This window comes from Pangasianodon hypophthalmus, chromosome 5, assembly GCF_027358585.1.
Source record: "Pangasianodon hypophthalmus isolate fPanHyp1 chromosome 5, fPanHyp1.pri, whole genome shotgun sequence".
Taxonomy (NCBI): domain Eukaryota; kingdom Metazoa; phylum Chordata; class Actinopteri; order Siluriformes; family Pangasiidae; genus Pangasianodon; species Pangasianodon hypophthalmus.
The window spans coordinates 9,101,907-9,117,166 of NC_069714.1; the positions used below are offsets into that span (position 1 = coordinate 9,101,907).

General features: G+C 40.1%; 2 protein-coding genes across 2 annotated transcripts; both read left to right on the forward strand.

The window, feature by feature from the left end:
• Positions 1-302: 302 nt before the first annotated feature.
• On the forward strand, positions 303-14,535 carry acp6 (acid phosphatase 6, lysophosphatidic). The gene is made up of 11 exons (XM_026913153.3): positions 303-436; positions 7,353-7,578; positions 7,751-7,879; positions 8,415-8,545; positions 8,650-8,729; positions 10,459-10,546; positions 11,818-11,950; positions 12,253-12,353; positions 12,819-12,911; positions 13,389-13,554; positions 13,639-14,535. Exons 2-11 carry the CDS (start codon positions 7,363-7,365, stop codon positions 13,771-13,773), a joined length of 1,272 nt encoding a protein of 423 aa, XP_026768954.3. The 5' UTR covers positions 303-436; positions 7,353-7,362; the 3' UTR covers positions 13,774-14,535.
• On the forward strand, positions 445-7,339 carry LOC113546457 (zinc finger BED domain-containing protein 4-like). Its single transcript, XM_026946349.3, has 2 exons — positions 445-3,331; positions 3,942-7,339. The coding sequence occupies exons 1-2, from the start codon at positions 2,811-2,813 to the stop codon at positions 4,435-4,437; spliced, it is 1,017 nt and encodes a 338-aa protein (XP_026802150.2). The 5' UTR covers positions 445-2,810; the 3' UTR covers positions 4,438-7,339.
• Positions 14,536-15,260: the final 725 nt, after the last annotated feature.

The following is a 15,260-nucleotide window of genomic DNA, read 5'->3' on the forward strand; positions in this document are numbered from 1 at the left end:
TGACCGTTATTGCAACATTTAAAAGTAGAATCATACAGTAAAATTTAATTAAGTAGTAAGTCATTATAAACACACTTTTTCTAAACAGTTGTTTCACTCAGGGGATGGGAGAGGAGACCACCTCACCTGGCCGCTAGTGCATGCTGGGATTTTAGTGTTAAACCATGCACCTGTATTTTGTTGCTCCCATACGGTGATCTATACGGTAACATAAAAAATAATTCAATAAATACACGGTGGGGCTTTTATATACTGTTATATTGGGAATTGTAGTCTTTTACTCGCGCCACACGAGAATACCATGGCACATGAAACTACAAGGTCCAGCAGACACTTCTCTCTCTCTCTCTGCCGGCTCTCGCGTTTTCAAAATACCCAAAGTTTGGCAACAGGAATGAATGCAACGTTAGTTGGCTAACTGGAGACCAGTGAACTAGTGAGTAAAAATGACTAATCTGATCGTTTTAATCAACCTTGTGTTAGCAAACATGTATTTGTTTGACCACGGTTACGTAGTGTGTGCTGTCATGACCACAATAATGCAGGGATATGATAACTCTCTGGGGAATAACTGCAGCTCGGTTGACCGCTTATTTATAGCTTTTTAGCTTCTAAATTAAATATAATGCCAGTAAAGTTTTGTATCTCTCTCTCTAACAAATTTACAGACAAGTGAAACAATTCACAATAACTGTAATGCTGTATCTTTTTTTTTTTTTTTTTTTTTTTGAGTCTTTACTATGAAGAGTCTAATGCTAGTTAGCTAACAACCTGCCGGATTTCGTATCATTTACTGACATCCGGTGTCGCAAACCGCACAGTGCTGGGCTATGTGATGACTCGTTCGTAAACGAGTCGACTCTTTGAGATGACTCACAAAATTGTTTTTGTTTATTTAGATTTTTTTTTATATTGTTCTTTTGTCAAAGTGTAGAGTAATATATTACTGAGCAGTTTAAGCTATAGATAGGCAAAGAGCTTTATCAAGTTTGATAAACCTGGCAAGGAGTCACTTGGGAGTCGAAAGAGTCGGCTCCTGTTGGTGAGCTGAGCCGATTCCTCTGACTTACTTCATAATAATAACAATCATTCGCTCACTTTCATTAACTGCTTCATCCTGATCTTGGGTTGCGGTGGATCCAGGAACATTGGGCGTGAGGCGGAAATACACCCTGTATGGCATACCAGTCTATTCCTGGACACCATGCACACACACATTCTTACACTCATTCACACCTAGAGGCAATTGATCTTAAGCAATCCACCCACTGGCATGTTTTTTTAGGAGCTGGGAGGAATCCCATGCGGACAGAACGTGTTCAGAAACGCTGCACAGACAGTCACAGCCCTGAGCTCAGGATTGAACCCGGGACCCTGGAGCTGTGAGGCAGCAGCACTACCCACTGCATAATAACATTCATATCATTTTATTTAGAAGCAGTTATCAGGGTTCCCAGGACACTGTGTTGTTACATCAAGGATATAAAACCATGCACACCATATTTATATTTAAAATTAAATAAAGGAAAAGGCTAAATGAATAAAGCAATAATAAAACTAAAAGAGAAAAGAATACAAAGTAAACGCATGCTTTTCTATGAGACAAAACACACAGCAAACTAAAATGTAGAAGGCGCAATGAGACAGGATGCAAATGAGTCATTGGGATGGTGGAAAATGTGGGTTTATTGTTATTTTTTACAATATGGAAGCATGGGATTGGAGAGGAAGAAGGTTCCACAGGTTTTGAGGGCAGTCAAGAAATTTCCATCATAATGTTGATGATGTTGATGGCTATGACTGAATGACTGTTGCAGTCACTTATACAGCAGATGCTTTTATTCACATTGCTTTAAATCTGTGGTACATATCAACTGCAGTCACAAGTGCCAGTGAACATACTGTGTAAGGGTGCTCCGATAATCGCTTTGGGAAGTTTGATCGGCGGTCTCTATAAAAGCCGATCCAGAATGGCCGATCAGATGACGCAAAACTCGCGAGACAAATTTTTACGCGCTGCTAATATGGCTTCACTGGCCTGGCAATTCTACAAGGTGTGTAAAAAAGACAATACATTAGCGATCTGTAACGTGCAAATCCCACGAGGCGGGAAGCACCCAAAACATTTCAACACCACCAACCTTATCACACATTTGAAGGTTATTCACGTAAAAGAATATGAGCAGTTTTCAAAGTTGACTAGCGCTAAGAGAGAGCGGGACAGTTCAGCAACTCAGGCGCCACTCACTCAGCTGTCGGTAACAGAGACATTTCAATGACAGAAACCCTACTGCAAGGACAGTAAGAAGCATAAAGAAATATCACACAAAATAATGGAATTCATATGCCTTGATCATCAGCCACTGTCTATTGTGGAAGACGAAGGGTTCCGGCGACTCATGTCCTACTTGGATTCACGTTACACTATGCCAGGGCGTAAATATTTCACTGATGTGTGCCTGCCGCAGTTATACCAAACAGTGTTTACACATGTCGACAGCCTTATGAAGGACAACATAACATCAATTAGTTTCACGAGTGACATTTGGAGTGCGAGTGTATGTCCCATGTCCATGTTGAGCCTCACTGCACAGTTTATTAATCAAAACTTCGAACTACAAAAAGTTGTTCTTCATTCTCAAGAGTTTTCAGCGTCACACACCGCGGAGGCGCTTGCTGCTGCATTCAGCGACATGTTTCGTGCATGGGGAATCCCAAAAGAAAAAGTGCATGTTATTCTAAGGGATAATGCAAAGAACATGGAAAAGGCCATGAGGGACGCCAATCTACCCAGCCTGCCGTGCTGAGTTATGGGAGTTATGTCACAACGCAGCATCGCTGATATAATTGCCTCGGAAAGACGCATCATCGGTCATTTCAAACATTCCCTCCTTGCCAACTCCCGACTTCAAAGTATTCAGAAACAGCTGGGTCAGCCTATCAAGAGACTACAGCAAGATGTACCTACCAGGTGGAACAGTACTGTATACATGCTGCAGAGTCTGCTGGAACAGAAACGTGCCCTATGTGCTTATGGAGCTGACTATGACTTACCCTCCATGTTCACCGAAAGCCAGTGGAAATTAGTGGAAAATATGATTTCGTTACTCGCCCCATTTGAAGAGCTCATGCAACAGATCAGCTCATCAACTGCATCGGCTGCAGATGTTATACCATCCATCAGAGCTTTAACTCGTCTTCTTGAGAAGACTGCAGAGACTGACCATGGTGTAAAAACTTCGAAAGCCACGTTGTTGGAAGCGATCCATAAAAGATTCTGTGACATTGAATATGAGCGCCTGTATAGCATCGCTACAATCCTCGATCCGAGGTGAGAGAACTTCATTTACAAATTCTTCACATTCGTGTGTGTAGCCGTGTCGCTGTCAAAGCGAATTAACGAGCAGGCAAATTTGAAAATGTATTGAAAATGTTTCAATTCAGAATTTATATAAACTGGAACATATATATTTTTGACCATTCTAGTAGGCTCCTTAATTCATATTGCAAGAATCTTGCAAGAATTCATCTTTGCTCGAAAAAATTAATAGAAGGAGCTATTACTGAAATGAACACTGTGTTATTGTGTTATTCCTTTGTGTAGGCTGGCATTTCCTTCAAATTTGGCTAAATTTGCTGTAAAAATAAGCACTTGGAAGAATTAATAATAAGACTACAGATAAAAAGCATATTTTTTGGAGTATGCTAGGCTGACAAATCAAAACAAGAGCCAAGCATAACCTCAAAATGCATTAAATGATAGAACATTTCTTATTTTATATTTTCTTTTTTTTCTTATTTCTCTGTGTTGTCACATATTTCTTGTCTAAAATGGAGCAACTGTAACCCAATCACTAAAGTATTTCTGATTATGATTTTTGATAAATTCATATTCAGTGCAAATAAATTAATCAATGTTTTGTTTTCTTGTTAATAAAAAGGTATAAAGACAGATATTTCCCTGACGCACTCAAGCCCCAGATACATGGGCTGCTTTGTGATGTCCTGGCCACTGGACTGGAGCAGCAGGATGGTGAGGAGAGTTTGGCTGCAAGTGAGTCCGAACCCCCAGACAAAGTACCACGAACTGGCTCCTTGCATGCTATGTATGCTGAGTTGTTGGATGGAGATCGGGAACATGGTGGCAGTGACATCAGCAGCTCAGTATCGTTGCAGTTGTACCTCTACCTATCAGAGCCAGTTATCCCACGAAGTGGACAGCCACTTGTTTTTTGGCAGAGCAATAAAAGCCGCTTTCTAGCTCTTGTACAAGCAGCACAAACCTACCTCTGTGCCCCGTGCACAAGTGTTGATAGCGAGCGACTTTTTAGCACAGCAGGAAATATTATAGATGAGAAGAGGAACAAGCTGTCAGCCAAAAATGCGGAGATGCTTATATTTATAAAGAAAAATCTGCCATTGATGCTTAAGAAGTAAGCTTTGGGCGATATTAGTCTACTACTTTGTACCCACCCTCTCTCTTTCTCTACCTCACTCTCCCTCTCTCTACCTCTCTAAAAGCCCACAAAATCTGACTGAGCTTCCCAGAAGAAAAAACAACTACTCCAGAATTTATCATTGATTCATGATGCAAAAGCCATCGTGATAATGCAGCTGTGGTTCTGTTAGTGTCAACTGCATTTCTTCTTGACATCCCGAGAGATGTGATCTAATTTTATTTATTTTTTATATATTGTATTTGTCAAGCTCTAAGCTGTTCCCAGTTACTAACCAAGCACAGGCTGCAATGTTTTGTTGATATGTTGCACATGTTGTAGGCCAATAAATACACAGTTGTCAAATCATGATACTATCTCTTCTCTTAATTTTAACACTTAATACACATTATTGTTAAATATAGTTTAATAAATAATGCTACTTGATAAATAGAAGGCTTCTAATAGACCCTGTAATCGGTGATTGGTATCGGTATCGCTATCGGACGATTCAGCTTTCAGCGATCGGAGATCGGCCCCAAAAATCCTGATCGGAGCACCCCTAATACTGTGTGTGGTGTCTGTGTCTGACTGCCTTAGGGAAACCCAATCGTAATGTGAGGCGTCCCTCAGCATTCTTGATGTAGTTTGTATTGCTGGACTTCAGAGGTTTGAATATTGGCTGCAGCAACGCCCAGATGGATTTGAATGCATTGAATCTGGAGTTGTGGCTTCTTAATCAGTTTCACGCTTAACACACACAACAGTTACAAATATTGTTCTGCATTATTGTTTTCTATGAATTGAATGTTAAAATCACTGTGCCTACCAAATTGTATGGGTGACTCGCAAGTCATCTAGGTAGGATTATTTTGAAGATAATATTCTTTTTCCTGACATCTATGTATCTTAGAAGGTATCAGTATCAGTATTCAGGTTGGCCAGAGCAGTACCTACTGGCTTATTGCATACAGATACCGCAGTATATCTTAGGTGATGTTTCACCTTGTTTTGGCATCTTGAATAATTCTGGCCCATCAGTCAGCTTCTGCATCTCAACAAATGCACTTTATTAGGAACACCTGTACAATTGTGTGGCAGCAGTGCAATGCATAAAATCATGCCGATACGGGGGCCAGAACCTTTGGGTAATGTTCATTAACCATCAGAATGGTGAAAAATGTGATCTCAGTGATTTTGACCATGGCATGATTGTTGGTGCCAGACAGGCTGGTCTGAGTATTTGATTAAGTACTGACCTCCTGGGATTTTCACACACAGTCAAAACAGTCTTTAGAGTTTTGTCGGAACGGGGCAATAAAACATCCAGTGAGTGGCAGTTCTGTGGACAGAAACACCTTGTTGATGAGAGAGGTCAATGGAGAATGGCCAGTCTGGTTCAAGCTGACAGAAAGGCTACAGTAGCTCAGATAACCACTCTGTACAATTGTGGTGATCAGAAAAGCATCTCAGAATGCACAACACGTGAAACCTTGAGGCAGATGGGCCACAACAGCAGAAGACCACGTCAGGTTCCACTTCTGTCAGCCAAGAACAGAAAGCTGAGGCTGCAGTGGGCACAGGCTCACCAAAACTGGACAGTTGTAGACAGGAAAAATGTAGCTTGGTCTGATGAATCTCAATTTCTGCTGAGGCACACAGATGTTAGGGTCAGAATTTGGCACCAGCAGCATGAATCCATGGACCCAACCTGCCTGAAGTCAACAGTCCAGGCTAGTGGAGGTGGTGTAATGGTGTGGGGAATGTTTTCTTGGCACACTTTGGGCCTGTTAATACCAATCAACCAATCAATCAATCAATCAATCAAGTGCTTGAATACCACAACCTATTTAAGTCTTGTTGCTGACCATCTGCATCCCTTCTTGCCCAAAATTTACCCATCTTCTAGTGGCTAATTCCAGCATGATAATGCACCATGTCACAAAACAAAAGTCGTCTCAAAATAGTTTCATGAGCATGAAAATGAGTTCAGTGTTCTTCAGTGGCCTTCCCAGTCACGGGATCTGAATCCAGTGGAACACCTTTGGGATGTGGTACAGCAGGAGATTCACAGCATGAGCTGGAGATTTGCAGCATGATTTGCAGCACCTTAAAAGTCTGCGGGAATTGCGTGATGCAATCATGTCAACATGGGCCCGAATTTCGAAGGAATTTTCCAACATCTTGTGGAATTCATGCCACGAAGAATTGAGGCTGTTTTGAGAGCAAAGTGCTCAGTGAGTGTATGTTAACCTATCCATCTTTGGACTGGGTGATATGACCAATATATCATATCACTACATTTTTTTACAATACAGAAAAAAGGGATTTGTTAAAGAGATTAAAATTATCCATCAAGATTATATGAATATCCATGTTTTGCTTTATTTAAAGTGACCCTTTTCTGCCAGCTTGTACGCACATTATTCTGACTAGTTTAACTTTCCAATATTGTTAGCATTAATCCTACAGCACAACAAAATGTTCTGTAATGTTTCTAATAATTTTAAATAATTGGTAAAGTCAGTGAGGTAGTATTAGATATAATAGTTGGATTATCACACACTATTTGTATCTGTATCCTGTCTGTTAATATTTCTCTCCTCACACAAAAACCCTGGAACTGAAAATCACTTTGAAGAATTCTGGGAGCGTATGATAGAGACTGATCTGATGTCAGGTGTGATCAAAGTTCTGATGGCTAATTTCCATTTCTGAAGGGAAAAGTTTCCTGCAATTCACTTTTCATATTTCTCTGCTTTTCGTGTATCATCTGTTTTATTAATAGTACATCTCATTGAATTTCTAAATGTGTTACAGTGGACCGGATCCTACGGAAAGACAGAGTGACAGAGATCCTCTCTCTCTCCCTCTCCCTGTCTCTCTCTTTTACACTCTCTCTCTCTCTCTCTCCAGGGACGACACCATGTTGGCCCGCGTGGGTGCTATAACTACAGCAGTTCTCGGCTCTGCAGTGTTCTGGGCACAGCAGAAAAACACTGAGCCTGTACAGGCAAACTTGGATTTGACCAATACTCCTAGTTCTGACCAGCCCTCATCTGAATATGAGCTGAGACTTGTTCAGGTACTGTTTAGACATGGGGCGAGAACTCCACTGAAGTCTATACCGGATGTTTTGGAGGTGAGCTTCACTGTAAAGAAGAAAAAAAAAAATAAAATCTTACTGAATTACTGGAGCGAAGATATAGATCTAGATAGATAGAAGATATAGAGTCTGTTTAAAGCATTACCCAAAAGTGCTGCGCATTGACGCTTTGTAGTCTGCATATATGTTAGCTTGTTGGTCTTTCCAGGCGCACTGGATTCCTGACCTCCTGGAGGTTCCAGATCATACCAAGATCGACTATGTAGTTACAGACCTACAGGGAGGCCCAAGACCCCCCTCTCCTGTGGAGGACAGCTACAGAGCCAGACCACTGGCGGTCAGTGCATGTGTGCATGTTGTGTGTATGCAAGGCAGAAAAGAACAGGGGTGTCGAATATGGCAGCTAACATGTGGTCTTTTTCATGATTTGCACATGCAGAGAAGAGAGCAATTTTGCTAACATGTATGCCACAGTCAACAAAGCAGAGAATATTTGAAGGACAAAGATTTACAGATAATGTTCCAGCTAAGATCCTGTGTGGACATGTTCTTTTTTTTTTCTCAGTTGCTTGAGTGCATTACTCTACATAATTTTTTTTTAATCATGCTTATATTAAGAGAGATTAAAAAGTGAAGTTAGTGTTGTTCCATTACTTTCTTATTTATACCCAAGCATGGTAAGGGCTTTTCCACTGACAACGACAAGCAAGATTGTGGGATTTAAAATGAAACTGAATATATCACTCCCAAAGTACTGTCCACATGTCTTCATTTATCCTCTTACACTGTGTACTCTGACCCAGAGTTTTGGGTGTGTTATTCATGTCATCCAGTCAGTCCATGACATTGACTTCAGATTTCCTGTTCCTTAGGGTGGCACATATCCGGGTCAGCTGACCACACTGGGCATGCAACAGCTGTATGATCTAGGACTAAGGCTGAGGAGGAGGTACATTCAGGACATGGCCTTCCTTAGCCCATACTTCAACAATAAAGAAGTTTAGTGAGTTAATCTTTAATTCCCTTCCACTGGTATACAACCATTCTGTATGATCAGCACTGCTCGCTGCTGTTATGAGTTTTGAGCTTGAGTCTGTTCATCTGCAGTATTCGTTCAACCAACATCGTCCGCACCATCGAATCAGCCAAATGTCTGGTAGCAGGGTTGTTCCAGCAGCAGCAGGCAGGTAAAGACAAACGCACCATCTACAATTGTGCTCATAAGTTTACATACCCTGGCAGAATTTATGGTTTCTTGGCCATTTTTCAGAGAATATGAATGATAACACAAAAACTTTTCTTTCACTCATGGTTAGTGTTTGGCTGAAGCCATTTATTATCAATCAACTGTGTTTACTCTTTTTAAATCATAATGACCACAGAAACTACCCAAATGACCCTCAAAAGTTTACATACCCCAGTTCTTAATATCGTGTATTGCCCCCTTTAACATCAATGACAGCTTGAAGTCTTTTGTGGTAGTTGTGGATGAAGCTCTTTATCTTCTCCGATGGTAAAGCTGCCCATTCTTCTTGGCAAAAAGCCTCCAGTTCCTGTAAATTCTTGGGCTGTCTTGCATGAACTGCACGTTTGAGATCTCCCCAGAGTGGCTCAATGATATTGAGGTCAGGAGACTGAGATGGCCGCTCCAGAACCTTCACTTTATTCTGCTGTAGCCAATGACAGGTCGAATTGGCCTTGTGTTTCGGTTCATTGTCATGTTGGAATGTCCAAGTACGTCCCATGCGCAGCTTCCGGGCTGATGGGTGCAAATTTTCCTCCAGTATTTTTTGATAACATACTGCATTCATCTTGCCATCAATTTTGTCCAAATTTCCTGTGCCTTTGTAGCTCACACATCCCCAAAACATCAGTGATCCACCTCCGTGTTTCACAGTAGGAATGGTGTACCTTTCGTCATAGGCCTTGTTGACTCCTCTCCAAATGTAGCGTTTATGGTTGTGGCCAAAAAGTTCAATTTTGGTCTCATCACTCCAAATGACTTTGTGCCAGAAGGTTTGAGGCTTGTCTCTGTGCTGTTTGGCGTATTGTAAGCGGGATACTTTGTGGCATTTGCGTAGTAATGGCTTTCTTCTGGCGACTCGACCAGGCAGCCCATCTTTCTTCAAGTGCCTCCTTATTGTGCACCTTGAAACAGCCACACCACATTTTTTGATAGAGTCCTGTATTTCACCTGAAGTAATTTGTGGGTTTTTCTTTGCATCCCGAACAATTTTCCTGGCAGTTGTGGCCGAAATTTTAGTTGGTCTACCTGACCGTGGTTTGGTTTCAACAGAACCCCTAATTTTCCACTTCTCAATTAGAGTTTGAACACTGCTGATTGGCATTCTCAATTCCTTGGATATCTTTTTATATCCCTTTCCTGTTTTATACAGTTCAACTACCTTTTCCCGCAGATCCTTTGACAATTCTTTTGCTTTCCCCATGACTCAGAATTCAGAAACATCAGTGCAGCATTGGATGAAAGATGCAAGGGTCTGTCAGGAGTCCAGAAACTCACTGACCTTTTATACACACACACTAATTACAAGCAAACAGGTCACATGTGAGGATGGCTACCTTTAATAGCCATTCAAACCCATTTGTGGCAACTTGTTTGCATGTTATCAGGACAAAATCACCAGGGTATGTAAACCTTTGATCAGGGTCATTTGGGTAGTTTCTGTTGTCATCATGATTTAAAAAGAGTAAACACAGTTGATTGACATGAAATGGCTTCAGCCAACCACTAACCATGAGTGAAAGTAAAGTTTTTGTGTTATTATTCATATTCTCTGAAAAATGGCCAGGAAATTCTGCTAGGGTATGTAAACTTATGAGCACAACTGTATGTGTGTGGACGTGTTGGGGATAAATCAGAGAGTGTATTATACCCCTCTTATGTTCTTTTTTCAGACACTGTGCCCATCCTCACAGAAGAAGCAGAAAAAGAGATCCTCTACCCAAACTACCATGGATGCAGACTTCTCAAGCTGCTCAGTGGGTGAGATAAGATGTTGCTGTTCCTTTTTCAGCTGCTCCTGTTAGGGGGGTCGCCACAGCAGATCATTGATCCACGTATTTGATTTGGCACAGTTTGTACGCCGGATGCCCTTCCTCATGCAACCCTCCCCAATTTTATCCGGGCTTGGGACCAGCACTGAGAGCACACTGTTGTACGCAATCCCAGTGGCTGGGGTCGGTTCCCTGGCCAGGAATCGAACCCAGGCCGCAGCGGTGAGATCGCTGTGGCCTAACCACTAGTCCTCCAGGGACCCAGTCGGTGAACTAAGATAGTCACTGAAATCTTTGTGGAAGATTATTACAATTATTATTCAGAGGCCATTAACTGTTGTAATGTTATTCCCTTACAAGTAATTTTGATTTCCTGTTTTAATTACTGATTTTGACAAAGTTGCTATGCAACACATCAGAATACTGTCACCACTGTGAGCCCATTAGAAGGAAAAAGAAAGTCAGTCACAATACAGAGCAATCCCCACAGGCTGATTAAATTGGTTATGTTGACAGCTGATATAGAACCTCGTTTAATATTTGCATATGCCATAATGTCACGGTAGTTTTTGATAGTAGTTTTGTAAAAAAAAATAAATAAATAAATAAATAAAACTAATAATAAATAATAATAATCCATTGATTATATCGGCATGTGGGAAACAAACATCCAGGTTCTGAACCTGCTTTTATCATTAAAAGAGCTCTGTAATTTTTTTTATTAAAGATATCAACCTGAGAATCGAATACCATTAAAATAAATAATAATCCATAGGATCTATTTGTCATGCATCAAGTACATACAAAACCAGACACTGACGCTACAAACACAAACATACCAACTTTGATGCCAGCATTGCTACATGCTGCAATACACACATCTACAGATGTTCATCCACAAGCACAATGGTTCCATTAAATAGTTACGTATTCCAATCTGTGCCTCAGCAGAGTCTGAATGACTGTGAGCTCAGAATACTGTAGGTGTATCAAATTAAGTCTACAACCCCTGGCAAAAATTATGGAATCACCACACTTAGTGTGGTGATTCCATAATTTTTGCCAGGGGTTGTACAAGCCAAATCAAAATGAGGTTATTTTTGTCCTGGATATGGTGTATTATATATATATATATATATATATATATATATATATATATATATATATATATATATATATAAGGTATATATCAAACTGAAATTAGTTGCAGTATGCTATTTTGTAATGATGTGATTGTTTGCGGTGTTTTCTGGCCTGCAGTTCTCGTTGGGCAGAATCATCCACACTGCCCGACATTGCTTCTGATCTACAGAGCATTCAGAGCGTGTTGGGTGTCAGGCCTCATCAGCATCTCGACTTCATCCTCATTAGAGATGACATGGTGGCCAGAGAGGTTGGAGCAACGTTTTGTACACTTGCACACTCCAGGAGCCACATAGCCATATCATAGTAGCACTGGCAGATGTTGTTTCTTAAAATCATCGTAACAGTGTCATTCCAATATTTGTATCTAGTGCTAATATGGTAACACAGCAAACACACTCTAAATCTGTTCTCATCTGCACTTATTGTTTGTGTACATGTAACAGAGCCAGTATTTGATAGTTTTGCCCATATCAAAGCTTTCCTGGCATGACTAAGCTTAGAATTACTATCAGTATCAGACCAGAAATTTTAATTTGTTTCTCCTTTTAGACTCACAGGCTGCCGTCCCCTGCAGCACTGGATAGCTGGAGAGCTAAAGTAGAGCAGAGAGCTGTGGATATGATCTGGCACATCTATGAGCCTAGTAACAGGTGAGCCACTCTAGAGGGCATCTTTCAGCCAAGAAACTTTAGCATGTGGCTTATGGCTTTTTGCACATTTTGCAGGTTTAACACTATAAAAGTAGATTTAAAAAGGCTTTTTGAGCTCTGACCATAGTGTTAAAAAATGAACCTGTTCCTCTATATTCTGTATATACAGTACAGGGTGTCTGAAAAGTCAGGAACCAATGGGAGTTAAACTGCATAAATGTGATTTTGTATTTATTATTTATTTGCTTATTTATTTTTTTCCCTTATAGGTAAAAATGGCATTCAATGAAAGGGTTGAGATACCGTATTTCTACTTGGTACTCTCATTGGTACCTGACTTTTTGGACTCCCTGTATATGTACACTATAAGTCATTGCTGCTAAATAGCAGGAGTTAGCAGGGAGCTACATATTGAGAAAATGAAAGCATTATGGACTACAGTTGTGTGGTTTTGTTTGTATTCAGGGAGAATCTACAGCTGTGTGTGGGTCCTGTCCTTCACAATCTTCTCACTAATATGCAGACCAAAGTTCAGGGTAATACCTCAGATTCAGACAGGTGAGTGGTTTGAATACTTGAAAGCATACACATTGTAGGATTTATAAAAAGTAGTCACATCTACACCAACAATTATTTCTCAATAATCTGACACCAAAATGAGAGACAGGGGGACCTAGCTATTTGGATTTATGAATCCTAGGAGCACACTACTTAGTAAGTAATCTTTATTTGTTTAGCAGATTTTTAAGTGCTTCACAGTACTTAATAAACAACAGTCCTTCATAAGTCCTTCAGATTTATGAAAAATACAATACATGAAACAAATGTGTATATGTAGAACAGGTACAGTTATCTTAAACACTAAAACTACTGCTAAGATGTATTTAAAAGCAAGATTATAAAAGTGGGTTTGCAGTAAATCCTTCCTAGTCCTTTTTCTACTTACTCATAAACATTCTGTGAGATGCTTTAGCCCCCTAGCGTTGAGACCTAAATTGTTTTTATGAGAATGTGTATCTGTGTTTGTGGTACAAGGAAGCTGTTTCTGTACTCGGTGCACGACACTACTCTGATGCCGTGCTTGATGGCACTGGGTGTGTTTGATATGAGATGGCCTCCATATGCTGCTGACATCACGCTTGAGCTGTACCAACACCGGCACAACAAGCAGCACTACGTTAAAATATCCTACATCGATCAGGTACGACCTGCGACACACACTATAGGCCCTCAGTGATATAATGCATTGCTTATAATTCTAAATCTGTTCTTCTGTGCCTCGAAGGATCAGAAGATCCCCGGCTGTAGCGATGTCTACTGTCCTCTCACAGAGTTTCAGCAGGCTATGTCCATGTACGCCCTGCCTGAGGAGAGCTACCACACCCTTTGCAACCGCAGAGCAGACATCCCCACCCACTGAGCTCACACTACCTCACGCCTTTGAAAACACGCACACAAGTCTTCTAAGGCTCAACACAAGCCAGTTCTGCTCAGTTCAAGTTTACACACACTGGTGGAAGAATTTTAGTCTGCTATTGATTAATTGTTTTAAATTGTTTTTTAGTTTTTTTGAGTAGTATCAGCAGATTTACATTTTAGTTTAGGACAGTCTTGATCATGAAGCTCAGCATTTACACATCGCATGGTCAACAAATAAAAATTGCAGCCTGTACTTATTTATTTATATCTTTGTTTATATCCTAGACATAATTTATGAAGTTATGTCGAAGAAGACTTGGTTCTAATCGTATCATCAGTCACCATAACACACAAAATGCAGTATGTAAGATATTATGTAAGCATAGTAAAATCAAATTCAAAATGAGGCTTTATTAAAGTGAGGTACTCCTTACAAGACAGAAAGAGAAATAGCCCTGAAAAGTGAACTTATTTATTTGTTATAAAGTAATCAACGATTTGCCACTTAGGGGCCACTTTGCATTTGTGGATTTACGTTCTTCATGTGTGTGCTTATTCCCCCCTCTGTGGGGTGTTTTACTGCACTGTTAGCATATCTGCGATGTGAAAGATAACGTAGGTGGTTTCACCTTAAGTAAATATCAGTTTTTGTGGATTTAATTCAGCTTTACTTCTGTCATAATTATGTGTTCTTTTAGTAAATATAAAAAGTATATACAGTCATGGTGTTAAATTTTTTAATAAATTAATGAGTAGTCAAATATTTTTGTCTAAATATTTTACTCAAAGCATGCACAGAAAAGGCCTCAGATCATGGCACTTTTTGAACATAACAACAAAACATAGAGCTCACTCAAATAAGTTAAACTGTTCTTTTCAGATCTGAAAAGGTAGGCGTTATGAAAAAAACATTAAAATAGGAAAAAAAGAAAAAGATTCTTAATACACTTAAAACATGCACAAGCTATAGTCCATAAGAATATAGAGAGTTTTGTAGTTTTGCCTCTATATGGTTGAGGAGGAAAGAATAGGCAATGTTTTTTTGTTTTTTTGTTTGTTTTGTCTGTGCCCTCTTTAGCCTCAGATTCCAGTTCTTGGCTGACAGGATTGGAACTCTATGTGGTCTTCTTCCCATCTGGCAAGCTTTGACAAGCTATGCATTCTGAGATGCTTTTCTGATGATCACAGCTGTAAAGAGTAGTTATTTGAGTCACCATAGCCTTCCTGTAAGCTTGAAACAGAACAATCAGGGCATTCTCCTCAGACCTCTCTCAACAAAGCATTTCCACCTGCAGAACTGCAACCTCACTGGATATATATATATATATTTGCACCATTCTATGTAAACTCTGTTTAGGCTGTTGCATGTGAAAATTGCAGATGATCAGCAGTTTCTAAAATACTCAAACCCTCCTGTGTGGCACCAATAATATAGGTATTAGTATAGGTAATAATAAAGGTATAGGACCCAAATTCAGACAGTCCTAT

Coding starts and splice junctions, on each gene's coding strand:
- LOC113546457 (XM_026946349.3), top strand. CDS start 2,811: ATGGGAGTTATGTCACAACGCAGCATCGCTGATATAATTGCCTCGGAA. Junction 3,332..3,941: donor GCTACAATCCTCGATCCGAG/GTGAGAGAACTT, acceptor GTTAATAAAAAG/GTATAAAGACAGATATTTCC.
- acp6 (XM_026913153.3), top strand. CDS start 7,363: ATGTTGGCCCGCGTGGGTGCTATAACTACAGCAGTTCTCGGCTCTGCA. Junction 8,546..8,649: donor TTCAACAATAAAGAAGTTTA/GTGAGTTAATCT, acceptor GTTCATCTGCAG/TATTCGTTCAACCAACATCG. Junction 8,730..10,458: donor GTTCCAGCAGCAGCAGGCAG/GTAAAGACAAAC, acceptor TTCTTTTTTCAG/ACACTGTGCCCATCCTCACA.